Source organism: Pogoniulus pusillus, chromosome 6 (genome assembly GCF_015220805.1).
Source record: "Pogoniulus pusillus isolate bPogPus1 chromosome 6, bPogPus1.pri, whole genome shotgun sequence".
Lineage (NCBI taxonomy): Eukaryota > Metazoa > Chordata > Aves > Piciformes > Lybiidae > Pogoniulus > Pogoniulus pusillus.
The window spans coordinates 1,692,053-1,718,739 of NC_087269.1; the positions used below are offsets into that span (position 1 = coordinate 1,692,053).

At 54.7% G+C, this 26,687-nt stretch overlaps 2 protein-coding genes and 3 non-coding genes across 7 annotated transcripts; 4 read left to right on the forward strand and 1 right to left on the reverse strand.

Moving 5' to 3' along the window:
• Positions 1 to 1,783: 1,783 nt before the first annotated feature.
• Positions 1,784 to 13,112, forward strand: RPS3 (ribosomal protein S3). Its single transcript, XM_064144202.1, has 7 exons — positions 1,784 to 1,860; positions 3,852 to 3,982; positions 4,737 to 4,830; positions 7,509 to 7,603; positions 9,291 to 9,478; positions 11,140 to 11,336; positions 13,044 to 13,112. Exons 1-6 carry the CDS (start codon positions 1,831 to 1,833, stop codon positions 11,331 to 11,333), a joined length of 732 nt encoding a protein of 243 aa, XP_064000272.1. The 5' UTR covers positions 1,784 to 1,830; the 3' UTR covers positions 11,334 to 11,336; positions 13,044 to 13,112.
• LOC135176583 (small nucleolar RNA SNORD15) lies at positions 8,866 to 9,012 on the forward strand. Its single transcript, XR_010302742.1, has one exon. It is a non-coding gene; the product is annotated as a small nucleolar RNA SNORD15 (small nucleolar RNA).
• On the forward strand, positions 10,198 to 10,347 carry LOC135176585 (small nucleolar RNA SNORD15). The gene has a single exon (XR_010302743.1). It is a non-coding gene; the product is annotated as a small nucleolar RNA SNORD15 (small nucleolar RNA).
• On the forward strand, positions 11,552 to 11,690 carry LOC135176586 (small nucleolar RNA SNORD15). The gene has a single exon (XR_010302744.1). It is a non-coding gene; the product is annotated as a small nucleolar RNA SNORD15 (small nucleolar RNA).
• A 2,791-nt stretch (positions 13,113 to 15,903) lies between the features above and the next one.
• SERPINH1 (serpin family H member 1) lies at positions 15,904 to 26,351 on the reverse strand. Of its 3 annotated transcripts, none has more exons than XM_064144203.1 (5): positions 26,223 to 26,351; positions 20,627 to 21,240; positions 19,685 to 19,783; positions 19,101 to 19,333; positions 15,904 to 18,409 (listed from the first exon to the last, which is right to left on the reverse strand). In XM_064144203.1, the coding sequence occupies exons 2-5, from the start codon at positions 21,207 to 21,209 to the stop codon at positions 18,107 to 18,109; spliced, it is 1,218 nt and encodes a 405-aa protein (XP_064000273.1). In that variant the 5' UTR covers positions 21,210 to 21,240; positions 26,223 to 26,351; the 3' UTR covers positions 15,904 to 18,106. The 3 variants fall into 3 exon arrangements, with proteins under 3 accessions (XP_064000273.1, XP_064000274.1, XP_064000275.1); XM_064144204.1 differs by having other exon boundaries at positions 20,627 to 21,243; XM_064144205.1 differs by lacking the exon at positions 26,223 to 26,351 and adding an exon at positions 24,449 to 24,607.
• Positions 26,352 to 26,687: the final 336 nt, after the last annotated feature.

Genomic DNA, 26,687 nt, shown 5'->3' on the forward strand with positions numbered 1-26,687 from the left:
CCTGCCCTGGGGAGCCCCAAACGAGGCTGTCCTAACCTCTGCTATCAGCTGCTTACAGACAGGAGAGCAGCCAGGCTGGCTCAGGAGAGATCTTGCTCAGATTCCCTTCCTGTAGCCAAAAGTCTAAAGAAAGCTGCAGCAAACACCCAGGTCCCAACTGCCTTCAGACTGGCTCCAACCCTTCCATGTGCTGCTTGTGCTGGGGGCTGCAGAGCTGCCCCAGGACTGCACAGCTGCACCCAGGGCTGCACAGCTGCACCCAGGACTGCAGAACTGCCCCCAGGGCTGCACAGCTGCACCCAGGGCTGCACAGCTGCACCCAGGACTGCAGAGCTGCACCCAGGACTGCAGAACTGCCCCCAGGGCTGCACAGCTGCACCCAGGGCTGCACAGCTGCACCCAGGACTCAGAGCTGCCCCAGGGCTGCACAGCTGCATCCAGGACTGCACAGCTGCACCCAGGGCTGCACAGCTGCATCCAGGACTGCACAGCTGCACCCAGGGCTGCACAGCTGCACCCAGGACTCAGAGCTGCACCCAGGGCTGCACAGCTGCATCCAGGACTGCACAGCTGCACCCAGGGCTGCACAGCTGCATCCAGGACTGCACAGCTGCACCCAGGGCTGCACAGCTGCACCCAGGGCTGCACAGCTGCATCCAGGACTGCACAGCTGCACCCAGGGCTGCACAGCTGCATCCAGGGCTGCACAGCTGCACCCAGGACTCAGAGCTGCACCCAGGGCTGCAGAGCTGCACCCAGGGCTGCACAGCTGCACCCAGGGCTGCACAGCTGCATCCAGGGCTGCACAGCTGCACCCAGGGCTGCACAGCTGCATCCAGGGCTGCACAGCTGCACCCAGGGCTGCACAGCTGCATCCAGGGTAGCACAGCTGCATCCAGGGCTGCACAGCTGCACCCAGGGCTGCACAGCTGCACCCAGGGCTGCACAGCTGCATCCAGGGTAGCACAGCTGCACCCAGGGCTGCACAGCTGCATCCAGGGTAGCACAGCTGCACCCAGGGCTGCACAGCTGCACCCAGGGCTGCACAGCTGCATCCAGGGTAGCACAGCTGCACCCAGGGCTGCACAGCTGCACCCAGGGCTGCACAGCTGCACCCAGGGCTGCACAGCTGCACCCAGGGCTGCACAGCTGCATCCAGGGTAGCACAGCTGCACCCAGGACTCAGAGCTGCACCCAGGGCTGCACAGCTGCACCCAGGGCTGCACAGCTGCACCCAGGGCTGCACAGCTGCATCCAGGGTAGCACAGCTGCACCCAGGACTCAGAGCTGCACCCAGGGCTGCACAGCTGCATCCAGGGCTGCACAGCTGCATCCAGGGCTGCAGGTGGGGTGTGAGGAGAGCAGAGCCAAGGGGCAGAATCCCCTCCCTTGCCCTGTGCCCACACTGCTCCTGCTGCACCAGCACAGGGCTGTGTCTGGGCTGCACTCACCCTGCAGGCTCCTGTGGAGCTTTGCATCAGCCCAGACCCCCAGGGGCTGTTCCTCAGGGCTGCTCTCAGCCGTTCCCCACCCAGCCTGGAGCTGCGCTTGGGATGGCGCCATCCCCGCTTACACCCGTGTAGTGGCCGCGCTAACAGAGGCTGCGGAGGCACAGAGCAGCCTGCAGGGCTGAGGACCCCCGCGGGTGCCGGTGTGTGCGCGGCAGGGGGAGGCCTCCTCACCATGGCGGCGCATAGGCGGGACTACATTTCCCATCGGCCCCCGCTCCGCACACGTGACGGCGGCGGCCCAATGGGGAGCGGCGGAAGGCCGATAAAGAGCTTCCGGTGCGGCCTGCTCCTTCCTTTGCGCCGGGCGGGGCGAGCCGACATGGCGGTGCAGATCTCCAAGAAGCGCAAGGTGAGGGCGGCCGCTCGGCCCTGGGCCCGCGGGGCGCTTCCATAGCGGCCGAGGCGAGTTGGGGGCGGCCCTGGGATTTATCGGAGCCGGGCGGCGGCCAGGGGATGTTGGCGGATGCGGGAGGATGGAGGCGGATACAGCTCGTCGGCCCGGCGGGGAACATGGCGGCGGCGGGAGGCTGGGGTGAGGGAAAGGGTGAGGAGGTCTGCGCGGGCTCTGGCGGGGGACGGAGCCGCCTGTGGCCCTCGCTGCCCTGCGCGGGGCTGGCAGAGGGCTCCGGCATTGAGCGCAGACGGGAGGCTGGGGTGAGGGAAAGCTCGGGGAGGTCTGCGCGGCTCCTGGGCAGGGACGGAGCCGCCTGTGGCCCTCGCTGCCCTGTGCGGGCTCCTGGGGAGGGACGGAGCCGTCTTGGCCCTCGCTGCCCTGTGCGGGCTCCTGGGGGGGGACGGAGCCGCCTGTGGCCCTCGCAGCCCTACTCAGGCTCCTGGGGGGAGACGGAGCCGCCTTTGGCCCTCGCTGCCCTGTGCGGGGCTCCTGGGGAGGGACGCAGCCGCCTTTGGCCCTCGCTGCCCTGTGCGGGCTCCTGGGGAGAGACGGAGCCGCCTTTGGCCCTCGCTGCCCTGTGCGGGCTCCTGGGGAGAGACGGAGCCGCCTTTGGCCCTCGCAGCCTTGCGCGGGGCTGGCGGAGGGCTCCGGGATGGAGCGCAGACGGCAGGCAGGAGCGGCGCCGAGGGGCGCAGAGCGGTGCTGGAAGCTGATGAACTTCCTTCTGCTTTCTCTTTATTCTTCTCCTATTGGGAAGAGTTTGGCTTTGGTGACTCCCTGGGTCTGTGGGTCAGAGGGGCCGGGGGGGTTGTAGAGGGCTGCTTGTCTTTAGGGTCTGTGCCGTGTTAGGGTGGAATCATAGAATCAGTCAGGTTGGAAGAGACCTCCAAGCTCATCCAGTCCAACCTATCCCCCAGCCCTATCCAGTCAACCAGACCATGGCACTAAGTGCCTCAGCCAGGCTTGGCTTGAAGACCTCCAGGGACGGTGCCTCCATCACCTCCCTGGGCAGCCCATTCCAATGCCAATCACTCTCTCTGCCAACAACTTCCTCCTAACATCCAGCCTATATTTTCCCCTGCACAACTTGAGTCTCTGTCCCCTTGTTCTATTGCTGGTTGCCTGGGAGAAGAGGCCACCCCCCACCTGGCTACAGCCTCCCTTCAGGTAGTTATAGGCAGCAATGAGGTCACCCCTGAGCCTCCTCTTCTCTAGGCTAAATAAACTCAGCTCCCTCAGCCTCTCCTCACAGGGTTTGTGTTCCAGGCCTTTCACCAGCTTTGTTGCCCTTCTCTGGACACCTTCCAGCACCTCGATATCTCTCTTGAATTGAGGGGCCCCGAACTGGACACAGCACTCAAGGTGTGGCCTGACCAGTGCTGAGTACAGGGGCAGAATAACCTCCCTCATCCTACTGGCCACACTGTTCCTGATACAGGCCAGGATGCCATTGGCTCTCTTGGCCACCTGGGCACACTGCTGCCTCATCTTCAGCTACTATCTATCAGTACCCCCAGGTCCCTTTCCTCCTGGCTGCTTTCCCCAGTCTGTAGTGCTGGCTTTGGTGACTCCCTGGGTCTGTGGGTCAGAGGGGCCAGGGGGCTGCAGAGGGCTGCTTGTCTTTAGGGTCTGTGCCATGTTAGGGTGGAAGAGAGCAATGAGGCTGGTGAGGGGAGTGCGATCCCTCTTAAGTTCATCTCGAATCAAAGCAAGACATATGCCAGCAAGCTGTGATTTCAGTGTGGCTGTCGTGAGGTGTCCCTAAAAACTTCAGAGGATGTGCTTTAACTTCTCCTCACTGCTGCTTCCCATCCCATGAGAGGAGAAGTTTTCAGTCTGCAGCATGGTCCCGGCAGTGAATTCCTCCCAAACTCAGGCCATGGAGGGAGTTGTGCTGAGGCCGAGAGCTTGCTCAGAGCTTGACTGTAGGTCTGTTTGGGTTTCAGTTTGTTGCTGATGGCATCTTCAAAGCTGAGCTGAATGAGTTTCTGACTCGTGAATTGGCTGAAGATGGCTACTCCGGAGTAGAAGTTCGGGTCACTCCCACCAGGACTGAGATTATCATCCTGGCCACCAGGTAATGAGCTGCTGCTGGGTCATGAGTTGCAGCTGTGTAGGGTGGAGAAGTGAAAACTGAGGGTGGGCATCTGACCAATGCTTATCAATACCTCAGGGGTGGATGTCAGGAGGATGGGAACAAGGGTTTCTTCAGTGGTGCCCAGTTACAGGACAAGAGGTAGTGGGCACAAACTTAAACATCACCTTAACAGGAGGAGAAGCTTCTTTACTTTTGAGAGTGGCAGAGCACTGGAACAGGCTGTCCAGAGAAGTGGTGTCCTTCTCTCTGGAGTTGTTCAAAACTCCCCTGGATGCTGTCATGTGCAGCCTGCTGTAGGTGAGCCTGCTTTGCTGGGGAGGTTGGTCTGGATGACTTCCAGGAGTCCTTTCCAGCTCCTGTGGGTCTAGATAATCTTCAGAGGGCTCTTCTGGCCCTTGTCATCCTAGTTGACCTCCAGAGGTCTCTTCCAGCTCCTATGGGTCTAGATAATCTCCAGAGATCTCTTCTGGCCCTGTCATTCTAGACGACCTCCAGAGGTCCCTTCCAGCCCCTAGCAGTCTGTGATGCTGTGCAAGTCTCTAAAGGATGCTGTTGCAGCCTGAAGGGATATTGTGGGAACCTACTTGAAACGGAGATGCTGAAGTGATCTTGACCAGTCCAGTGATGTTACAATCCCAGAACTAAATTACCTGCTGGATCTAGAAGCATTTTGGCATGGCTACATGCTTGGACCTGAAGATTTTCCTCAGTCACCCTCTACTTTCTTTTCCAGGACACAGAATGTCCTGGGCGAGAAGGGACGACGCATCCGGGAGCTGACGGCCGTCGTGCAGAAGAGGTTTGGTTTCCCCGAGGGAAGCGTTGAGGTAAAACTGCCTAAGTTAAAACAGCAGGGAGGAAGGGAGGGGGTTGTGCAGTTGAGGTTGTGTGCAGTGCCTGGTTGGTGTCAGCTGAAACACTTGAAGGGAGCTCGAATGTATTCTACCTCTTAGAAGGGTCTGGGATGAAAGTGGCCTCCAAAGGTCATACAATCCAACTCCCCCTGCACTCAGCAGGGACCTCCTCCACTAGATCAGGTTACCGAGAGTCCTGCCCAGCCTCACCTTGAATATCTCCAGGGATGGGATCTCAACCACCTCCCTGGGCAACCTATTGCAGTATTCCAGCACCCTTATGGTGCAGAACTTGTTTCTCACATCCAAATTCAATTTGCTCTAGTTTGAAGCCATTGCCCTCATCTTGTTCCTGCAGGCCTTTGCAAACAGTCTCTCTGCAGCCCTCTTGTAGCCCCTTCAGGTCTTGGCAGACTGCTTTAAGGTCTCCCTGGAGCCTTCTCTTCTCCAGGCTGCACACCCCCGGCTCCTTCAGCCTGTCCTCAGAGCAGAGCTCCTCCGATCTCCTGATCATTTTTGTGGCTTCCTCTGCACCTGCTCCATCAGGTCCACGTCCTTCCTGTGTTGAGGGTTCCAGATCTTGATACAGCACTCCAGGTGAGGTCTCCCCAGAGCAGAGGCAAGTGGCAGAATCAGCTCTCTGCATCTGCTGCCAACACTGCTTTGGATGCAGCCCAGGCTGCCCTTGGCCTTCTGTGCTGCAAGTACCCCAAAGGCCTTTCCCAGAGGGCTGCTTTCCATCACCTCATCCTCCAGCCTGTATTGATAGAGAGGATTCTTCCAGCCCAGCTGCACTTGGCTCTTGTTGAACCTGATGAGTTAATCTTTTCACAAAACACTTGGAATGCAAAAGGCTTTGCTCTCTGGGATGTTTTGAGTGCTGTCACTTGGATTTTCCCAAGCAGGAGACTGCAGGTAAAGCTTTTTAAACTCCTCTGTAAATATTTCATAGGAGATGTTTCTGTGCTGGTATTAAGAGTGAGAATTAGGGAATTGTTGAGGTTGAGAAATGCTTTGAAGATAAGTCCAACCACCTAATTTTTACAGCATCATGTTTGGTTGTATTATTGTCGCCCTTGCTGAATTCAAAATGCTTCTGACAGAATCACAGAATGGAGGGGCTGGAAGTGACCTCTGGAGATCATCCAGTCCAACTCCCTTGCTGAAGCAAGGTCATCCACAGCAGAGCTGCTCCAGGCCCCTCTTGATCTACAGATCCTTCACTGGACTCTGCAGTCCCTACAGAGAAGCTGTCTTGGTGTGGAAGGGTCTCTGAAGTTCAAGCATGATGCTGTAATAAGTAGCAGTAATTTCCACCCTTCCTGTTTGAAACCTGCTGTCCTTGGTTGTCCTTCCCCCTCTCAACAGTTTGGAGGTGGAGATAAATGTGGTCTGGAGTGGTGCTCACATTGATTACTACTTGGCCCAGTCTTGTTGGATCCTGTTCCACGCTGAAAATTGCCTTAGCATCCTAAATGGTGCAAACCATTCACGATTTGTCTGCTCTAGGAACCTTGGGCATGTGTTTGAATGCTTCTGAAGCATCAAACTTTGGTCTTTGGGGCATATTAGGTGTCAGTAACACTTCAGCTCTCCCAGCTTTCAAAAGTCAAACCTGAAGTTGGATTTTAATACTTGAGCAGGCTGATGTATAATTGGCTCAAGCAAAAGTCTTGGATACCTCTCTCCAGTGGTCCCTAAAGTTTTGAAGCTGGACAAGCTCTTGGAGGCTGTTCTAGAAGCTCTTGGAGGCTGTTCTGGTTATCTCCTGACCTTTGGTGGAGTCTCATCGGCTCTGTCAGGAGTAGGAGCCAAAAGAGTTAAGGGAGTGAAGTGTCTAGAATGAGAATAAGTGGCCTCAAGTTGCCCCGGGGTGGTTGAGGGTGGGTGTTAGAGGAAACTGCTTGCTCTGAAAGGGTTCTCCAACACTGGAACAGGCTGCCTAGAGTGGTGGCTGAGTCCCCATGCCAGGAGGTGTTTCAAAGATGCAGAGAGGTGGTGCTGAGGGCCATGGCTTAGCACCAGCTTTGGTGGTAGAGTTAGAGAGTGGTTGGACTGGATGATCTTACAGGGCTTCCAACCAAACCTGTTGTGTGATACAGTGGCTCTGCAGGTTAGTGTGGAAGGACTGACTGAAGTGAGGGTAGAGGCACAGCAGTTTGAAGTTCCTGTGTTCTATTACGAAGATGATCCAAGGACTGGAGCAGCTTTGCTGTGAGGACTGGCTGAGGGAGCTGGGGGTGTTGAGCCTGGAGAAGAGAAGGCTTGAGGGGGACCTCAGAACTGCCTGCTAGTGCCTGAAGGGATCCTGCTAGAAGGACTTCTGCTAAGGGTGTCTTAGAGACAAGCCAAGGGGGAATGGTTTGAAGCTGAGGCAGAGCAGGCTTAGAGTGGAGCTGAGGAAGAAGTTCTTCAGTGTGAGGGTGGTGAGAGTCTGGCATAGGCTGCCCAGAGAGGCTGTGGCTGCCTCCTGCCTGGGGGTGTTACAGGCCAGGTCGGATGAGGCCTTGAGCAGCTGAGTCGCGAGGTGTCCCTGCCCATGTCTGGAGGAGCTGATCTCTGAGCTGCCTTCCAACCTGAGCCACTCTATGGTGACAACAAAACTGAAGCAGCAAAGCCCTGGTTTTGAGCTGGCTTCTTTTCCTTCGTAGCTCTACGCCGAGAAGGTGGCCACGAGAGGCCTCTGTGCCATCGCCCAGGCAGAGTCCCTGCGCTACAAGCTGCTGGGAGGCTTAGCAGTGCGCCGGTGAGTAGAGCTTCCTGAACGTGATGGCCCAGCCAGGAAGTGTGGCATTCAAAAGCCACTCCAGAAAACCTCCTTGCCAGCTCCTCTGTTTGGAAATTCAGTAAGGGTGTGCTCAGCTCACAAGAGAGAAGGTCTTGGGGACCGGGAGGGTGGATAGCAGGGTGTGAGCTGGCACAGTGTCCTCGCAGCCTGGACTTGACCGTGTCCTGCACTGATTCCCTGCAGCAGGGGTAGGGAAGGGATTCTGCCCTTCTGCTGTGCTGAGACCCCACCTGCAGTGCTAGGGCCAGCTCTGGAGTGCTCAGCACAGATAGATGATCCAAGGGCTGGAGCAGCTTTGCTATGAGGACTGGCTGAGGGAGCTGGGGAGTTCAGCCTGGACAAGAGAAGGCTCCTGGGGGACCTCAGAGCTGCCTGCCAGTGCCTGAAGGGATCCCGCGATAATGCTGCAAAAGGACTTTTGCTAAGGGTGTCTGAAGACAAACCAAGGGGGAATGGTTTGAAACTGAGGCAGAGCAGGCTTAGAGTGGAGCTGAGGAAGAAGTTCTTCAATGTGAGGCTGCTGTTGGAGTGGAGCCAAAGGAGGCCACAGCCACGCTGGGAGGGATGGAAGTCCTCAGCTGGGAGAGCCCGGCTGAGAGTTGGGATTGTGAAGACTGGAGAGAAGAAGGCTCCAGGGAGACCTGGTGATCTATCAGTACTTAAAATGGGTTACAGGAAAGGTAGGGGGAGGGACATTTTAGCAGAGCTTGTAGTGATTGGACAAGGGGTGATGGTTTTAAACTAGAAGGAGGTCCAGACTAGATGTGAGGAATAAATATTTCTATGCTGAGGGTGGTGAGAGCCAGTCCCAGGTTGCCTAGGGAGGTGAGAGATGCCCCGTGCCTGGAACCATTCCAGGTCAGGTTAGATGGGGTTCAGAGCAACCTAATCTAGTGGCAGGTGTCCCTGTTCACTGCAGAGTGGTTGAACTTTTAAAGGCCCCTTCCAACCTAAACCATTCTATTTTTGATCATTCAGAAGCTTTTTGTTTGGTACACAGATAGTTACTTAACTACCAAAGTTACTGTGGGTAGTACTTGCTAGATAATGGTTTTCAGACATAGAAGTTGAAGTCTAGGAGTGGATGAGGTGCCAAGCTGTCTGCCTGGTGTGCATGAAGTTTGCTTTTATGTGTCTACGAATGAAACAGGGGAGGAGTGAAACTCATTTTCCAGCCGTCTGGCTGAGTTCAGGTGACAGTGGCCTTGCATCTCGCATCCCTTCAGTGATGATAAGATGACGAGTCAGAACTGGATGTTTCTTGCTGCTGCACCTCTGCAGTGTCATGTTCTGTGATGCTGCCTGTGGTTCTTCAGCAGGAGCATCCTGTCAGCACTGAATGAGTGTGAGGCATTTGTCTGAGAAGGGCTGAGGAGCTGCGCTCCTGCTGCGGGTGCGTTGGCCACTTTAAGCTGCGGAGCGGCTTTGGTGCCACAAGGAATGTCACTCTGAGCACAGCCCTACAAGGGTGATCGTACACAGAGATTTCTTGCTGCTTTGACAGAGCTTTGGTGGCATTTTTCTGTTCAGAAGGCTTCTTGCAAGCGAAAGCTGAAATGTGATTGTGCTTGAAACTGGATCCTTGGAGCGTTGTGGATTCGGCAGTGGGATGAAGGCTGTGGCTGTCGCTGCTCTCTCCCTGCAGAGCCTGCTATGGTGTCCTCCGTTTCATCATGGAGAGCGGTGCCAAGGGCTGTGAGGTGGTTGTGTCTGGCAAGCTCAGAGGTCAGCGTGCCAAGTCCATGAAGTTTGTGGATGGTTTGATGATCCACAGTGGAGACCCAGTCAATTACTACGTCGACACAGCCGTGCGTCACGTCCTTCTGCGGCAGGGTGAGTGGCTGGGGTGCAGCTCCCGTGGCAGCTCTGTGGGTTCCTTCTCGCAGTGCTTCAGAGCCAAAGGGTCTCAACTTCTGGGCTCCCATTCCTGCAGGCTGGAGGCTTCCCTCTGCCATCTGATGATTTGGATGCACCACTGATCTTGCAGAGCGGTTTGGTTACGCCGCTGCTAGTTGTTCTGATTCAAATTCTGTTTTCTTGGCTAAGCTCTTTGTACATGAGGTCTGGGGAAGGATTTTATCTGTGTTTGTGAATGGGAAAGGAGGGGGTCTTCAGCAGAGCTTTGTGCAGTCATCCCACTTCACTCACTTCTCTAGTGGTGGGGATGGAGTGTTGCCAGCTGAGCATGACTTGATTATTATCCATGCTCTTAACTCATGTCCTGTAGCATCTGAAGTTGATAGCAAAGCAGCTTAAAGATGAAATTCTTACTGAGTCTGAGAGCTGTTGGCAGTTTGGATTCTGGCTTTCTTGACTTTTGGGGCTAGGCAGACAACAGATTCATGGGTCCTACAAGACTCATGGGAAAACGAGTGCCAGACGTTTTTCTCCCCTTAGCTGTGTCCTGGCAAGTCTGCCCAGCTAAACTAGCCAAGCCTGCTTAACACTTGTCCTTCCTGCTGGTAACACACAAAGGATTTCTGCAACTTAATCGACTGTGGGAAGGCTTGGTGTGGGGATACCAACATAGACAAAGCCTTTCTGCACCTTCCCTTTGGTGATGATAAGATGACGAGTCAGAAGGGATGTCTTCGTGTCATTGCAGCCAGCTCCAGTGCCACGTTCTGTGGTGCTGTGCTAAGGCTGCCTTGGGCAGGACAGTCCCACTCGTTGGCTGATTCAGAGGCATTTGTCTGAGAAGGGATGCAGAAACCCAGTGAATTTTCTTAGACTGAGCTGAGTTTATGCCAGGAAGGTTTGAAACAGCACACTTCTGGCTTGGTTTGACAGCACATTCAATATATCTACTGGAACTCACTGGTGCAAGTGTTTGTGTTGCAGCGTGAACTCTTTTGGCCTGAATTCTGTCTTTCAGTTCTTTTATGTGTGAGTTTCTACTCCTGAAGTTCATTTCCTTACAATTTATTACCTCCATATAGTCACAAAACGCCACAATGGTGTCTTGGGTTTTCATTTTTGCCTTCTCTTTACTAAATCTGGGGGCTCCTAGAAACTACCTGTGGGTTTCACAGGTTCTTTTTTTAAAGTTAGATGTTCCTGAAGAGCAGTAGATTGTAACTATTCTAAAGGTTCATCCAGAAAATCCTTATAAACAGGAAGAATGGAGAGTTTGGTTTGCATCCTTTCCAGCTTTAAGTCAGATATTAGAAGAAACTCCTTCATTGAGAGGGTTCTCACACTAACACAGGCTCCACAGGGTGGTGGTGGAATCCCCATCCCTGAAGGTGTTTGGGAGGTACAGAGATGTGGTTTCATCACAGTCCTGAGACAGTGAGTTGGGTAAAGGCAAACAGGCTGCTGTAAAATCACAGCGATTACATTTTTAAGCTCTCATATTTGTATTAATCAACTTTTATCTTCGGTGTTGTCTGGAGATGTCTTTTGGTAGCCTCCTTTGTAACCTTGGGGCTCATCCCTGCTTGATATTCTGTGCCACTTGAGCTATGTCTGTGTTGTTCTGTCACTCTTTGCAGGAGTACTGGGGATCAAAGTAAAGATTATGTTGCCCTGGGACCCAAGTGGAAAGATTGGCCCCAAAAAGCCTCTTCCAGACCACGTCAGCATTGTGGAACCCAAAGAAGAGATCTTGCCCACCACTCCTATTTCAGAGCAGAAAGGTGGCAAACCAGAACAGCCAGCCATGCCTCAGCCAGTTCCCACTGCCTGAGGGGTAAGTGCCTGCAAGGAGTGGGAGGATCCCTGTGGAACAGGTGGGGTTTCACCTGAAAAGCTTTACAGTGGCCCAGATACTACTGGGGACAAAAAAAAGCAGCTGCTGTCTTCTGGCAGGTGCAGAGATGCAGCTGGGTTGGGTTGAGTTTTGCACTGAGTGATGAAGGAGGGGGGGCATGGTTTGAGGCAAACTGTAAGGCATCTGAGCACACCCTTCAGTGAAGATGAGATGACGAATCTGAAAGGGAATGACCTTGCCCCAAGTGCCTGCTTTTCATGTTGTGTTCTACAACGTGGATCTGGAGACCTTGGGTCACAGCCTGAGTGACATAGAGGCATTTGTCTGAGAAGGGTTCAGTGCTGTGGATGTGGTCACATGGAATCACCTGCTGCAGAATACAGCAGAGGCTCTGTATTCCTCATTTACCTTGGGATAGTTTGGGATAGAAGCTGGCAATGATAAGCATGGTGTGTGGCTAGGTTTGTATGGAAAACACAGCGTGGTGGGGTTAGAAGTGACCTCTGGAGACCCTCCTGTCCAACTCCCCTGCTCCAGTAGGGCACCCACAGCAGCTTGCCCAGCAGCTCAATGGCCAGGTGGGGTTGGAAGCTCTCCAGAGAAGCAGACTCCACAACCTCTCTGGGCAGCCTGCTCCAGGCCTGCAGCACCCTCACACTGAACAAATTTCTCCTCATCTTTAGGTGGAACCTCCTGGGTTCCAGTTTGTCTCCATTGCCCCTTGTGCTGTCTCTAGGCAGCCCTGACAAGAGTCTTGCCCCTCACTGCTCCTTTAGCTTTTGCTGAGCATTGATCACATCCCCTCTGGGGCTTCTTCAGGCTCAGCAGTCCCAGGACTTAGCCTTTGTTGCTCAGAGGTACTCCAGACCCCTTTCAACATCTTCAAAGCCTCCACTGGACTTTTCAGGCATTCCCTGTCTCTTTTGAATTGGGGAACCCAAAAGTGGACAGGATAGAATAAAGGTTTAAAATCCTGTCTCCCTACAACAGGAGCTTGGGAGACTTCCTTGACAACTGATGACAGCTAGATTGTGAAGTTCTCTGAACAGAGAGAGTTTACAGGGCCTCATTGAAACAAGGGAATCTGAACTAGGAATCATAGAATCAAGCAGGTTGGAAGAGATCTTCAAGCTCATCCAGTCCAACCTATGACCCAGCCCTAGCCAGTCAGCCAGACCATGGCACTAAGTGCCTCAGCCAATCTTTTTGGACACCTCCAGGGATGGCAACCCCACTGCCTCCCTGGGCAGCCCATTCCAATGGCAAAGGAAGATCTGCACCTGTGGGGAAAGGAGAGATCACTGCATGAGGAACATCAGGGAAAGAGTAGTGAAAGATGACACTGAACTGGAGAACTTTAGCTAAAACTTTAGGAAGAAGCTCTTCAGCATGAGGGTGCTGAGAGCCTGGCACAGGTTGCCCAGGGAGGTGGTGGAAGCCTCCCCCCTGGAGGCTTTTATACCGGGCTGGATGTTGCTGTGAGCAACCCACTCTAGTGTGGAGTGTCCCTGCCCATGACAGGGGAATTGGATCTGGATGATCCTTGGGGTTCATTCCAGCCCTCACAATTGTATGATTCTATCTTGGAGCCTGTTTAGTTGAGTGGTTTGGGTAGGAGAATGGTTACAGGAAGGAGTTGTGTCCCCCTCTCACTCAGCATTTCGTTGTTCTGTTTTTTTGTTGTAGGCTTTATAACATCTGCAATCAGAAGCTTGGCTGTCCAGAAAACATCTCTTAATAAAATCACAAAAGACAGGGCTTGTGGAGGTGCTTTTTGGTCACAAGATGCCTGACTCCCACCTTTGGTATGACAGGAATTCTGCTGCATTTCATCCACCTCGTGTTAGGTTTTTCTTGGAGTGAACTTGACAAATCCTGATCTAAACAAAGTGCAGACAAAAATGGCTGATGACTGGGGTAGAGCTGGAGCAGCAACAGGATGGTGAGGATGGTGAACATCTCATGGACTAGAGCAGTCCTGGTAGCTTCACTTTCTGGTCCCTATCTTTGAGGTTTCCAGGAGGGGAGGACTTTGTTTAGCCATGCCCAGAGCAGTTCAGTGTTTAGACCTTTGTGGCTTCACAGGATGGTAGGAGATGGAAGGGACTTTGGGAGATGAGTCCAACTCCCTCTGCCAAGGCAGGTTTGTCTAGAACAGGTCACACATCAGCATGTCCAGTCCGGTTGTGAATGTCTCCAGAGGTAGAGACTCTACACTGTCTCTGGATAGCCTCTTAGAGTGCTCTGCCACTCTTAAATTACCCAAGTTCCTCCTCATGTTTAGATGGAACTTCTCAGGTTTTTCTAGACTCAGGTAGGCTGGAAGAGAGCTCCAAGCTCAGCCAGCCCAACCTAGCGCCCTGCCCAACCAACCAGACCATGGCACTAAGTGCTTCATCCAGGTTTGTCTTGGACACCTCCAGGCACAGCGACTCCACCAGCCCTTGCTGAGCTTCATGAGGTTCCTCTCTGCCCAGCTCTCCACACTGGCCAAGTCTCATTGAATGTCAGCACAGCCAGAGGGGTGTCAGCCACCTCTTAAAGTTTGGTACTGCCACAGGTTCACTTTGTCACTTCATCCAGGTTGTTGATGAAGATGGAGAGCCACAATGATGCTCAGAAGGCTGCAGCAGCTCTGCTATGAGGACAGGCTGAGTTGGGGCTCTGCAGCCTGGAGAAGAGAAGGCTTTGAGGAGACCTTGTAGTGACCTCCCAGTATCTGATGGGCTACAGGAAGGCTGAGGAGAGACTATTTACAAGGTCTTGTAATGACAGGAGGAGGAGTAATGGGTTTGTAAGTGGCAGAAGGGAGATTGAGAGTGGATGTTAGGAAGAAGTTGTTTGCAGTGAGGGTGGTGAGACTGGCACAGGTTGCCCAGGGAGGTTGTGGAGCACAGAAGCACCCAATGTGATCAAAGATCACGTTGGGTGCTTCTGTGTTCCACAACCTCCCTGGAGGTGTTCAGGACCAGGTTGGATGAGGCCTTGAGCAACCTGTTCTAGTGGGAGGTGTCTCTGCCTGTGGCAGGGGGTTGGAACTGGATAAGCTTTGAGGTCCCTTCCAACCTAAACCATTCTAAGTAAGAGTGGCCTCAGTAGTGAGCCCTGCAGAGCATCAGTAGCTACCATCTCCAGCTGGGCTCTGCACCCTGGGCCACCACCCTCTGGGCTCAGCCACTTCAGGATCCATCTCCACTCTTCTACCCCAGACTCCCTGAGCTTGCCTGTGAGGATGTTTTGGGGGACAGTGTCAAAAGTCTTACTGAAGTCATGGGTTCATAGAAGGGTTTGGGTTGGACCTTGAAGGTCATCTTAATTCTTACTCCAGGGCATTGGCAGGGACACCTTCCACTAGCCCAGGTTGCTCAAGGCCTCATCCAAGCTGCAGAAGCTGTTTTGCTGCCCAGGAAGAACTTTTTACATCCAGATTTTCATTTCTAGGAGGCTTCTCAGCAGGGACCTGGCAACCAGCTTCTGAACTGGAAGTTCAAAGGGATGGTGTCAGGAACTGGTCTGTCTGGCACCATTTGGATGTGTGCTCCTCAGCTATCCTGCTGCCAGCTTCCCTGGCAGGCTTCCTGGAAAGCCAACCTGGCAGGGTTCTGCTGGGAAGCTGCTTGAGTGTCAGAAACAGCTGCTGTCTTCTCAGGGTGTCAGGGGATGAGGGATTGGAGGATTCTGTGCACATCTTTTGAGTGCAAACCTTTAGAGAGCTGATTTTTTTATGCCTTTGGAGTGGAGTAAAAGCCACCATTGAAGGGTTTTCATGTTCTGACAATTTGAGTTTGGAGAGGAAAGAAGCAGAAGGTGTCAGACCAACTTTGTCACTTTGTAGGAGCAGGAAATGTGTGAAAGCTGGAAGGCCTGAAGCAAGAGGATGGTGGTGGATGAGAAGCTCAACCTGAGCCAGCAGTGCACTGGCAGCCCAGAGAGCAGCCAGAGCCTGGGCTGCAGCAAGAGCAGTGTGGGCAGCAGGGCCAGGGAAGGGATTCTGTCCCTTGACTCTGTTCTGACTTCGCCTCCAATTCTGTCCCCCACAGAAGGAGGACACACAGCTGCTGGAGGGAGGCCAGAGGCAGCCACAGAGGTGTCAAGGGCTGGAGCAGCTCTGCTGTGAGCACAGGCTGCGGGAGCAGGCGGGGTGCAGCCTCCAGGGACACCTCAGAGCTGCCTGCCAGGAGCTGAAGGCATCCTGCAGGAAGGCTGCAGAGGAACTTTGGCTAAGGCTGTCTAGAGACAGGCCAAGGGGGAATGGTTGGGAGCTGAGGCAGAGCAGGCTCAGAGTGGAGCTGAGGAAGAAGTAATTCAGTGTGAGGCTGCTGAGCCTCTGGCACAGGCTGCTCAGGGAGGCTGTGGCTGCCTCCTTTGTGGGGGTGCTGCAGGCCAGGCTGGATGAGGTCTTGAGCAGCTGAGTCTAGTTGAGAGGCATCCCTGGGCATGGTGGGGAGATTGGAGGAGATGATCTTTGGAGGTCCCTTCCAACCTGAGCCATCCTGATTCTAGCTTCACCTCAGCCCTACCCAGGTCGACCTGTGGCTGCCAGAGCTTCATTGAAAAAGTTTTATTGCAAAATTAGACAAGTGTCACTGCGTGGCACAAGACAACAAAAGCCATCAGCTGCCTGCATCCACACAGTGCAAAGAGCTCCCAACATCCCACAGCGTGTTCTGACCTTGCCCCCACCCCTTCTACTCCCCCCACCATCATCCTCCTCCCTGACCTGCTGCAGCCTGTGGGTCTCAGTGCACTAAATTCACTGGCTTGTGCCTAGGAAGGCCACTTGGGCTTCAGGCTTGCTGTGGATTGCCTCCTACCTCCCAGCCAGAGTGGGGAAAGCACCTGAGAATGGGAAGGGGTTTTAAGGACAGGAATCTCCCTCCCTGGCTGAGTTGGATTAGGGTAGAGCTTCTCTGTGCTTGTGCAAGCTGGCAAACCTGCTCAGGTTAGACTTGGGGGCTTGAGCTTTGCCTGTAGGAAACAGCTGAGAAGAGTTTTTGGAGCTGTAGGTTAATAAATAAGTGGAAATAGTCCTGTGTGTGGAGCTGCAGTAGTTGGCTTCTGGGTGATAGCAACCCAAGAGTGAGCATGCTGGCAAGGGAGATAAATCAGAGGAGCAAAGCAGGCACTGCCCTGGCTGGTTTCCATCAAGTGACACTTTGTGATGCACAAATTCCTCCTGGCTTTGGGAGGTCTCTCAGTGAGCAGCAAGGCTTTACCTGACACCTGCTTCTTTGCTGGTGGGATCATAGCAGTTCCTTCTTTAGTGTTCACCTTTAAAGAGAAGCTAGGAGTGGCCTCCAAGTCTAAGCTGGAGCAGGCTATGGACCTTGCTCATCTTCAGACATAAATACGAGAGTAAAGATAAATATTGTTTGGTTTTCAGCATGCCCTTACCCAGGTCAGCCAAGAGGGAGCTGAAGTAGCATGGAGAAGAGAAGCTTCTGGAAAGGGTCACTGGAAAGCAGCAGCTTTAAAGCATCAGAGTCAAGCAAGAAAGTGGAAGTGAACTCGATTCACCTCCCTGTGAGAAGCCAACAGGAGTCTCTTGGCCTCCTATGGGAGCTGCTAAGGTACCAACCCTGTTTTATAACTGGGAGAAGCTTCACCTGGGGTAACTTTCCCATCCATATGTGCTGCTGGGGAAGCACCAAGAGAATAGCAGCTGCTCTGTTTGGCTGCTATGGGATGTTTCATTCCAAATGTTGGTCCAAGGGCCCCCTCTGTGTCCATCAGACAGGCGGAGCATGGTGATTTGTCATGGAATCATGGAATCATTTTGCTTGGAGAGGACCTTTAAGATCATTCAGTCCCAACCATTCCCTAACTTCACCAAGTCTGGCACTAAAACATGTCCCTTAGCACCACAAGAGTGGTGAAAGGACCTCAGGTTTACCTTTCTAGAAGCTCACTTGATCTTTGGCTTCTCTGATGACACCCCTAAGCTACTTACTTCCTCTCTGAAGTGCTGAGCAAAGCTGCACTTGGCTCTGCAGCAAGTTTGGAGCTGCTCACTTGTGGTTGAAGCATCTAAGTCATCCAGAGCAGGGTTTGGTGAGGCAGAAAGACACAGCTCCATACAACCTCCATTCTTATGTGCTGCCATGGTCCTGCATTGCTCCCAGGGCCGTGGAGGTGGCTGGACCACAGAACTGCCCCTTTGTGCTTTGTTACAGACTTGTGAAGCTAGGAGAAATAAGCAAGGACCAACTGGAAAGCTATCAAAGGAGCTGTGGTGTGGTGCTGCTTAGCATAAAGCAGAGAGAACAGCAAGTGGCAGAGCTAAGCCTGCAGGAAGCATTTGGGCTAGCAGGATGGGGAGGGCTTGAGCCTTTGCAGGGCTGATGGTAGCAGGAAAGTTCTTATCAGGAGGCTTAAAAAGTGTGGGGAGGAGCTCAGGCATCATCCTGAGACAGTGCAGGCTGCATCCCTTCCACTCCTGCCTGACCCTCTTGTGCCCAGGCTCCCCTCCTTCCTCTCTCTCTCTCTCTGGAGGGTGAGTTTGTGCAATCAAATGTGGTTTTCCTTGGGGTGAGGTAAAGTGTTCTGCTGTTTCCTCCTCACGAATGCACCCTGGTCTGAATAGCACCCATGGTTCCAGAAGGATACAAAAGAAGTGTTGCCCCTTTTCTTGAAGTCCCCCTCCCCCCCACCCCACCCCAACAACAAACAAAACAACAACCACCCAAAAAACAAAGGCTCTGACAAAAAAAACCCAAACCACACACACACACACACACAAAACACCCTAACTACAACTCATCCCTCATCTTGTCTCCTTTGGGCCTCACGAGCCTGCCAATGAAGAGAATGGAGTTGGTTTTGGTGTCCTTGATCATGAAGATGAAGGGGTGGTCAGCATAGAAGAGTTTGGGGTTCCTCATCTCCTCCCGGCCGTAGATGTCGGCGTCGTAAGGGTTCCCCTCCGTGTCCCACTCCAGAGCAGCAGCGTGGAAGACGTTGGACAGGTAAAGGTCTTTCTTGCCAGAGATCTTGGACAGGTCAGCTTTGGTCTTGTCAATGGCTTCTGTCAGGCCCAGACCAGCCAAGTGTTTCTAGGAGGAGAGAAAGAGGTCAGCAACCCCTCTGACAGCAGAGTGAGTCCAGAGGTGATGCTCCCGGGAGCTGCAGCAGCTCTGCTGTGAGGACAGGCTGAGAGAGTTGGGGTCATGCAGCCTGGGGAAGGCTTTGGGAAGACCTTGAAGTGTCCTTCCAGTGTCTAAAGGGGGCTACAGGAAGGCTGGGGAGAGACTACTTCAAAGGACTTGTAATGGCAGGATGAGGAGGAATGGGTTTGAAGTGGCAGAGGGGAGATTGAAAGTGGATGTTAGGAAGAAGTTGTTTGCAGTGAGGGTGGTGAGACACTGGCACAGGTTGCCCAGGGAGGTGGTGGAGCACAGAAGCACCCAACGTGATCAAAGATCACGTTGGGTGCTTCTGTGCTCCACCACCTCCCTGCTTCTGTGCTCCACCACCTCCCTGGAGGTGTTCAGGACCAGGCTGGATGAGGCCCTGAGCAACCTGTTCTAGTATCCCTGCCTATGGTGGGGGGGTTGGAACTGGCTGAGCTTTGAGGTCCCTTCCAACCTAAACCATTCTAACCCTCCCAGAGATAGCAGAGTGGTGGTGGTGAAAGCAGTTAGATTAGCTGCTGGCAAAGGATGGCAGCCATGGAGAACTTATCACCCCCTCCACTGTCTTCTCTCCCACCCCCAATGTTCTCTTAGAGGACCTCCTTTTACCTACCTGAAGGTCATGGCTGACTTCCAGGACGACTTTAGGCAGCGAGATGGCCACTGACCTCTTCTTCATCTTGCTAGCCCAGGTCTTTAGTTGCTCCCTGTTGAGCAGTTTCTCAACCCTCTCCAGAGGCTCCACATGGTTTGGCATGATAAAGATCATGCTGGAGAGCTTGTGGGCAAGTGGCATCTCTACCACCTGCAGCTTCTCCGTCTCATCATCGTAGTAATTGTAGAGACCTTGAAATCAGAAGCAGGAAATGGTGAGATGTGGAGCAGGGGCAAAGCTTCCCCAAATCTTGTTGTGAATTTACTCTGGACTTCTCCTGAGCAGCAAGGGACACAAGTTTGGATAACCATTTTTGGGCACTGGCCCAACAGCTGGACACAGCTCAAAGCTGCAGCTCGCTTGAGTGATGAGCTGGGATTTGTTCCTAACAGCCAAGCACAGGGTGACAGGGGGACTGAATCAGCAGAACCAGCACACCCTGATGTGGTCTCTCTCACTTGCTGACCATGAGCCAAAGCCATCTTGAGAGGCAGGTGGTGGGAAACTGGGTCTTGAGGTGGGGCAGGAGGTTTGCAGCTCACCTGTGCGATGCATCATGGGCACCCCCACGGTGTAGGAACGAGTCACCATGAAGCCACGGTTGTCCACCATCTTGTGGTGGAACTTCTCATCCCAGTGAGCTACAGGAGAGAGAAATTCAGCTGGTGAGGAGAGGGGAAGGGGTGGTGGGAATCTCATACAAGGTTCTTGACTGCTTGCCCTGAAGAACTGCCAGTGGACCTAAGATTAGTTCAGCTTCCTTACATGGGCTGCTCTCCATGGGGCTCAGGATAGGCTTTGGGTCATTTGGATTCAAAGCTTGGGATGCTTGGGTGTGATGGACAAAAAGCTGGGCAGGAGCAGGCAGTGTGAGCCTGCAGCACAGAAGGCCAAGGGCAGCCTGGGCTGCATCCCAAGCAGCATTGGCAGCAGATGCAGAGAGCTGATTCTGCCACTTGGCTCTGCCCTGGGGAGACCTCACCTGGAGTGCTGCATCCAGCTCTGGAGCCCTCAACACAGCAAGGACATGGACCTGATGGAGCAGGTGCAGAGGAGGGACAGGAAAATGATCAGGGGCTTGGAGCAGCTCTGCTGTGAGGCCAGGCTGAGGGTGTGCAGCCTGGAGAAGAGAAGGCTCCAGGCAGACCTAAGAGCAGCCTGCCGGGAGCTGTAAGGGCCACAAGAGGGCTGCAGAGAGACTGTTTGCAAAGGGCTGCAGGGACAGGACGAGGGCAATGGCCTCAAAGTAGAGCAGAGCAGCTTGAGCTTGGATGCGAGGAGCAAGTTCCACACCACGAGGATGCTGGAACCCTGCAACAGGTTGCCTGGGGAGGTGGTTGAGGCCCCATCCCTGGTGGCTAAGGCTGGACAGGCTTGCGGGCAGCCTGCTCTAGTTGAGGCTGTCCCTGCTGACTGCAGGGCTGCCCTGGATGACCTTGGGAGGTGCCTCCTGGGCTGTGGCTGAGGCTCCCGCAGGCACTCACGCTTGAAGAACATAGCATTGACGATGAGGGCTCCGTCCGTCTTCTCCACGTCCTTGGTGACCTCCGGCAGCTTCCCGTCCGTGGTCTGGGCTGCCCACTCGTTGATGGACTTGAGGGCGCTCCGCTTGTCTCGGAAGTTGATCTTGGAGTGCTCGTAGTTGTAGTGCTTCTTGCTGCTCCGGACGAAGTCCTCGGCGAAGGTGATGGAGGCAGGGCCGTAGAGGCGGCTGCCCAGCTTCCAGGTGACGTTGCGGGCGGTGCTGTTGCTGAGCTCGCTCAGCAGCTCGGCCAAGCCGCTGTGCACGTAGTCGTCGTTCAGCTTGTCTGCGCTCAGCACCGCCTTGGCTTGCGAGGCCGTGCCCGCCTTGCCCCCGAGAGACACCAGCCCCAGGGAGGAGGCCACCACCACGGGGGACAGCAGGATGTTCTCCGTCTCCTTGTCTTTGGCCATGGCGTGGTAGAGGTTGAAGGCCAGGGTGGTGCTGCGGTCGGCCAGCGTCGTCGCCTTGTCGCTCAGCTTCCTGTCCTCCGAGGGCACGGCCGCCGCCAGCCCGCAGAGGGCGAGCAGCAGGGCAGGGCACATGGCTTCAGCAGCACCCAGCGCCTCTGAGGACCTGCTGGGCAAGGAGAGCTCAGGGTCAGTGGGCACTTGAGCCTTTCCTGAAGTATTCACACACCCCGAGGGCTCCTGCAGCGAAAGCCACTCTGAGGCTCCAGTGAGCCAGCGGTGTGCCCAGGTGGCCAAGAGAGCCAGTGGCATCCTGGCCTGCATCAGCAATGGTGTGGCCAGCAGGAGCAGGGAGGTCATTCTGCCCCTGTATTCTGCACTGGTTAGACCACACCTTGAGTGCTGTGTTCAGTTCTGGGCCCCCCAGTTTAGGAGGGACATTGAGATGCTTGAGCGTGTCCAGAGAAGGGCGACGAGGCTGGGGAGAGGCCTTGAGCACAGCCCTACGAGGAGAGGCTGAGGGAGCTGGGATTGGTTAGCCTGGAGAAGAGGAGGCTCAGGGGAGACCTTATTGCTGTCTGCAACTACCTGAGGGGAGGTTGTAGCCAGGAGGAGGTTGCTCTCTTCTCTCAGGTGGCCAGCACCAGAACAAGAGGACACAGCCTCAGGCTGCACCAGGGGAGATTTAGGCTGGAGGTGAGGAGAAAGTTCTTCACTGAGAGAGTCATTGGACACTGGAATGGGCTGCCCGGGGAGGTGGTGGAGTCGCCGTCCCTGGAGCTGTTCAAGGCAGGACTGGACGTGGCACTTGGTGCCATGGTCTGGCCTTGAGCTCTGTGGTAAAGGGTTGGACTTGATGATCTGTGAGGTCTCTTCCAACCTTGGTGATACTGTGATACTGTGTGATGGCCAAAGCAGCTCCATCAGGAAGAATCATAGAATCAACCAGGTTGGAAGAGACCTCCAAGCTCATCCAGTCCAACCTATCCCCCAGCCCTATCCAGTCAACCAGACCATGGCACTAAGTGCCTCATCCAGGCTTTTCTTGAACACCTCCAGGGATGGTGCCTCCACCACCTCCCTGGGCAGCCCATTCCAATGCCAATCACGCTCTCTGTGAAGAACTTCCTCCTAACATCCAGCCTAGACTTTCCCTGGCACAACTTGAGAAGGCTGGGGAGGGACTATTGACAAGGTCAGAGGAGGGCCACGAAGATGGTCAGAGGGCTGGAGTGGCTCTGCTATGAGGACAGGTGAAGAGAGTTGGGGTTCTTCAGCCTGGTGAAGAGAAGGCTTCAAGAAGACCTTGTAGTGGCCTTCCAGTATCTGAAGGGGGCCACAGGAAGGCTGGGGAGAGACTATTGCCAAGGTCTTGTAATGACAGGATGAGGAGGAATGGGGTTGAACTGGAAGAGGGGAGACTGAAAGTGGAGTTAGGAAGAAGTTGTTTGGAGTGAGGGTGGTGAGACACTGGCACAGGTTGCCCAGGGAGGTGGTGGAGCACAGAAGCACCCAACGTGATCTTTGATCACGTTGGGTGCTTCTGTGCTCCACCACCTCCCTGGAGGTGTTCAGGAGCAGGCTGGATGAGGCCCTGAGCAACCTGTTCTAGTATCCCTGCCTATGGCAGGGGGTTGGAACTGGCTGAGCTTTGAGGTCCCTTCCAACCTAAACCATTCTAACCCTCCCAGAGATGGCAGAGTGGTGGAGAAATCATAGTTAGATTAGCTGCTGGCAAAGGATGGCAGCCTTGGAGAACCTCTCACCCCTCACACTGTCTTCTATGATTCTATCAATGCTTCACTTGGGGGCTGTGGGGGGGGTGTGCAGTGATCTTGGCTTTTGTCTGGGCAACAATTCACCTTCAGGGGTCCAGGCTGCACTCTAGGCACTCAAGGCCAAGATGCTGAAGGGGCTGGAGCAGTGCCCTGTGAGGAAAGGCTGAAGGACCTGAGGCTGTTTGGTCTGGTGAAGGGAAGACTGAGAGGGGATCTGATCAATGCTTGTAAATATCTGAGGGCTGGGGGTCAAGAGGGAAGGGACAGACTCTGCCCAGTTGTGCCCTGGGATAGGACAAGAGGCAGTGGATGGAGACTACAGCACAGGAAGTTCTTCCTTGTTCAGCATGAGGAAGAACATCTTCAGTGGGGAGGTGGCAGAGCCCTGGAACAGGCTGCCCAGAGAGGTTGTGGAATCTTCTTCTCTGGAGACTTTCAAGACCTACCTGGATGCATTCCTGTGTGACCTGAGCTAGATTCTGTGGCCCTGCTCTGGCAGGGGGTGTTGGACTCAGTGATCCATTGAGGTCCCTTCTAACCCCTAACATCCTGTGAAGGCCTGAGCTTTTTGGGCTGAAAGCTTGCTTTTGAAGCAAGTTTATGTTCATGCAGGGTAAATGATTTTGAGCAAGGGTCTGGGGATGGAAGCAACAGGCACTTGTGATGTGATCTTGATAGGACAAAGGGTAATGGCTTTGAAGTGAGGAAGGTTCAGACTAGAGAGGTGGAAGAAATCCACTACAAAGGTGGTGAGGCACTAGAAAAGGTAGCCCAGGTCAGCTGTGGTTACTCTATCCCTGGGATGTGTTCAGGGCCAGGCTGGATGGGGCTCTGAGCAACGTGGTTTAGTGGGAGGTGTCCCTGCCCAAGGCAGGGGGGATTGGAACCAGAGGATCTTTAAGGTCTCTTCCAACCAAAACTGTTTTATGATTGTCCCCAAAAGCAGGTCAAAGCTCTGCCCTGGTCAAGGACAAGCAAGATGTGAGATGTTTCTCCTGCCCATGGGTCATGCAGCACGGTGCTGCCTGTCACTCCAGGAGCTACCTCGGTCAGTGTATAGCAAGGGGGGGTCCTCCCCGGAGACCCCCAGCTCGGTACCCAGCTGCTCAGCCATTGTTAGACACCAGATGGAGTGCAAGAGCTTCTCCCAGGCCAAGTCAGAGAGGATCCCACACTGCCTGCTGAGCTTCACTTCTGCCTCTACAGCACAGCCCTGCCAGCAAGGTACTGGGACAGAGAAGGGTGCTGGACTCCCACCCCCAGAGCTTTGCCCTCTGCAGAGCCCCTTCCCAATGCATCCATGGAATCACAGAGCCATCTAGGTTGGAACAGACCTTTAAGCTCATCGAGTCCAAGCATGAACCCTGCTCTGCCAAGGCCACCACAGAGCCTACCCCCGAGCACCGCATCCACGTACGAGTTAGCTGCACCTCACCACCACCCCCAGGGAGCCCTCTGAGCTACCAGCTTTGAGAAGTCCACAGACTAACCAGCCCCAAACACCATGCCCAGGAGTTTCTTGGGGACCTCACCTCACCACCCTATCCCAAACTCTTCCCTCCCTCCTAACCCTCCCCCTCCTGCTCCCAGCCAAACCTTCCTGCTCGCAGCTCCTCAAGGACTGCAAATTCCACCTTCACGCCCAAAGCTTCTGGGTGAGCTACAGAGAAGTCTCCTTCCTTTGGTCTTCTCTTCCCACCCTGCTCCTAGCCATGGAGTGGTGGGGGGGGGGGAGAGGAAAGGTCTGCCCCACTTGCTGCCTGGGTAGCTGCAGGGTTAAAGGCAGGAAGCGAAGCGCCCTCTGGGATGACATAGGGCAGGAAACACGCAGGGAGAGTGCGCAGCTGCGCCGGGGGGACCTATTGTCGGGAGTGGGAATTGCGTCGCCTCCGGGGGAGGCAGAGCCACTTAGCCCCTAAAATCCCTTTGGGAACAACCCTTCCGTCCTAAGGGTTGAACCCATCCCAGCTCCCTAAGAGCAGCAGCTTTGCGCAGCAGGCTCCCGAAGCGACCTTGGGTGCGCTTAGGGCGCAAGGAGCGTTTGGAAAGCTGAAGGGCTTTGTCTTTTTCTTTCTCTTCCCATTTTCTTTCCCCTCCCCTCCTCCGCTTCTAAAGATACCTTGGAACTCTTTCATAGTGAGGTCAACGTTTGCCTTTTTCATTCTGAAAGAAAACAGATACAGGGAGTAGTTCTCTGGGGAGGGGGGGAGAGGGGGAGCAACGCTGCTCGACAGCCTCAGCTTTAAACCCCCAAAAACAACCTCCCCCCCAAAAAAAATTCATCATTGCTTAAGAGAAATTTTGGCCAGGGAACATTTGGGTGGCTCAGCCCACGGTGGTGAGCCAAGAGAAACTTTTTTTTTGGGAGGGGGGGATGAGTTGAGATTTATTGGCGGATTCAGAAGCTAGGATGAAAAGAAGAAGGATTTAGGGGGATGCTCAAGCAGCAACATCTCCTCCTGCATGCCTGCAGCCCAGCCCTGCGAGGGGACATCGGCTGCCAACGTGGCACTCCTGCGGGGGGGGAGGGTGTGCTGCTGGAGACCATCTCTCCTGGCAGCATTGGGTGATGCCATCCTCCCAGCCGGCCAGGCAGAGGCAGACAACCCTTCCGGGGCTCTTCGGTTGTCCCCTGAGCAGGAAAAGAAGCCCCAGGCAAAAGGCAGAGGATGGAGAGATGCCAATCCGACAAAAAAGGGTCGCTTCCATGTCCGCAGGGGGATGTGACACTTGGTGAAGGCAGATTCTCCTCGTGGGGAGGCTGTAGTGAGACCTCTCCCTCCTTTGCTGGGCTGGAGCCCAGGGTCCCGGAGGCTCCCAGGCTGAGCAGGAGCAGAGGCTGCAGAGGTTTTTCTCCCCAGCGAGGGCTGCTCCAGGACCACTCAGCCCATCTTTATCCCCCCCCCCCACTCCCCACCTCTTCTTCTCTTTCTTCGCCTCCTTAAAGCCTCTCCAGGGTACAAGCTTTGCTGCAACTCTCCCTAGCAAACTGGGGGTGCTGGGTGGGGGTGAAGGGGCTGTCATCTTTAAGGTCCCCTCTGCAAAACCTCAGCCAGCCTGTGGGGCAGACCCTTTCCTCCCCACAGCCCCCACTTCAACCCACCCCAAAGCCACCTAACCCCCTCCCTGTAACCCCTTTCCTCCACGCAGCCTTTCCGCCCCCATGCGATCTCCCCCTCCCTTCCTCAGCTTCTCTGCACTATGGGGCGAGGCAAGAGCATGCAGACCCCCCCCCCAAAATACCACCTCACACCCCCCCCCCCCCCACTCCAGTCTGCTGCCATCTCAGCTTGGCCACATCCCTGCAGCTGGCAGAGCCGCTGCAAATCTGAGCAGCCCCTGTTGTGTGTGTGCCCCCCCAACCCCTTACCTGCGGGGGGGGCTCGGAGGTTGCTTTGCTCTGCTGCCCTGTGCACCTCCCGCTCCCGCCGAGGGGCTTTATAAGGGGCCGGGAAGAAACTTCTGGAAAGTTGGGAACAAACCCTCGCAAAAAAACTGCCTGGGGAGGGAGAGGAAGGGGAGGATCCGATGAAGTTCTCCCAGCCTCCCACCAATGGCAGGGACAGCCCTGCCCTGCCGCTGATGCTGCAGCGGGGGAGGTCCAGCAGGGATGGAGGGGGGGGACACGCTTGGTCCCTCCTTGCTGCTGGTGCTGGAGCTGCTTCTGCCTGCTCCCAGCGTAGCTTGCGGCAGGGCACTGGGAGCCTCTGCCCAGCCAAAAGGCTGCTCTGGAGTTTTCAGAGGGCTGTAGTCCCATCTTCCTAGGCTCACAGAAGGGGTTTGGGTTGGAGGGGAGCTCAGAGGGGATCTAGTTCCAGTCCTCCCTGCAGTCAGG

Excerpts from the sequence above, each read along its gene's own strand:
- RPS3 (XM_064144202.1), top strand. The coding sequence starts at position 1,831 with ATGGCGGTGCAGATCTCCAAGAAGCGCAAG. Across the intron at positions 3,983-4,736 it reads ATTATCATCCTGGCCACCAG|GACACAGAATGTCCTGGGCG; the intron begins GTAATGAGCTGC and ends TTTCTTTTCCAG. Across the intron at positions 7,604-9,290 it reads GGAGGCTTAGCAGTGCGCCG|AGCCTGCTATGGTGTCCTCC; the intron begins GTGAGTAGAGCT and ends CTCTCCCTGCAG.
- SERPINH1 (XM_064144203.1), bottom strand. The coding sequence starts at position 21,209 with ATGTGCCCTGCCCTGCTGCTCGCCCTCTGCGGGCTGGCGGCGGCCGTG. Across the intron at positions 19,784-20,626 it reads CAATGCTATGTTCTTCAAGC|CTCACTGGGATGAGAAGTTC; the intron begins GTGAGTGCCTGC and ends TCTCTCCTGTAG. Across the intron at positions 18,410-19,100 it reads AAGTCAGCCATGACCTTCAG|AAACACTTGGCTGGTCTGGG; the intron begins GTAGGTAAAAGG and ends CTCTCCTCCTAG.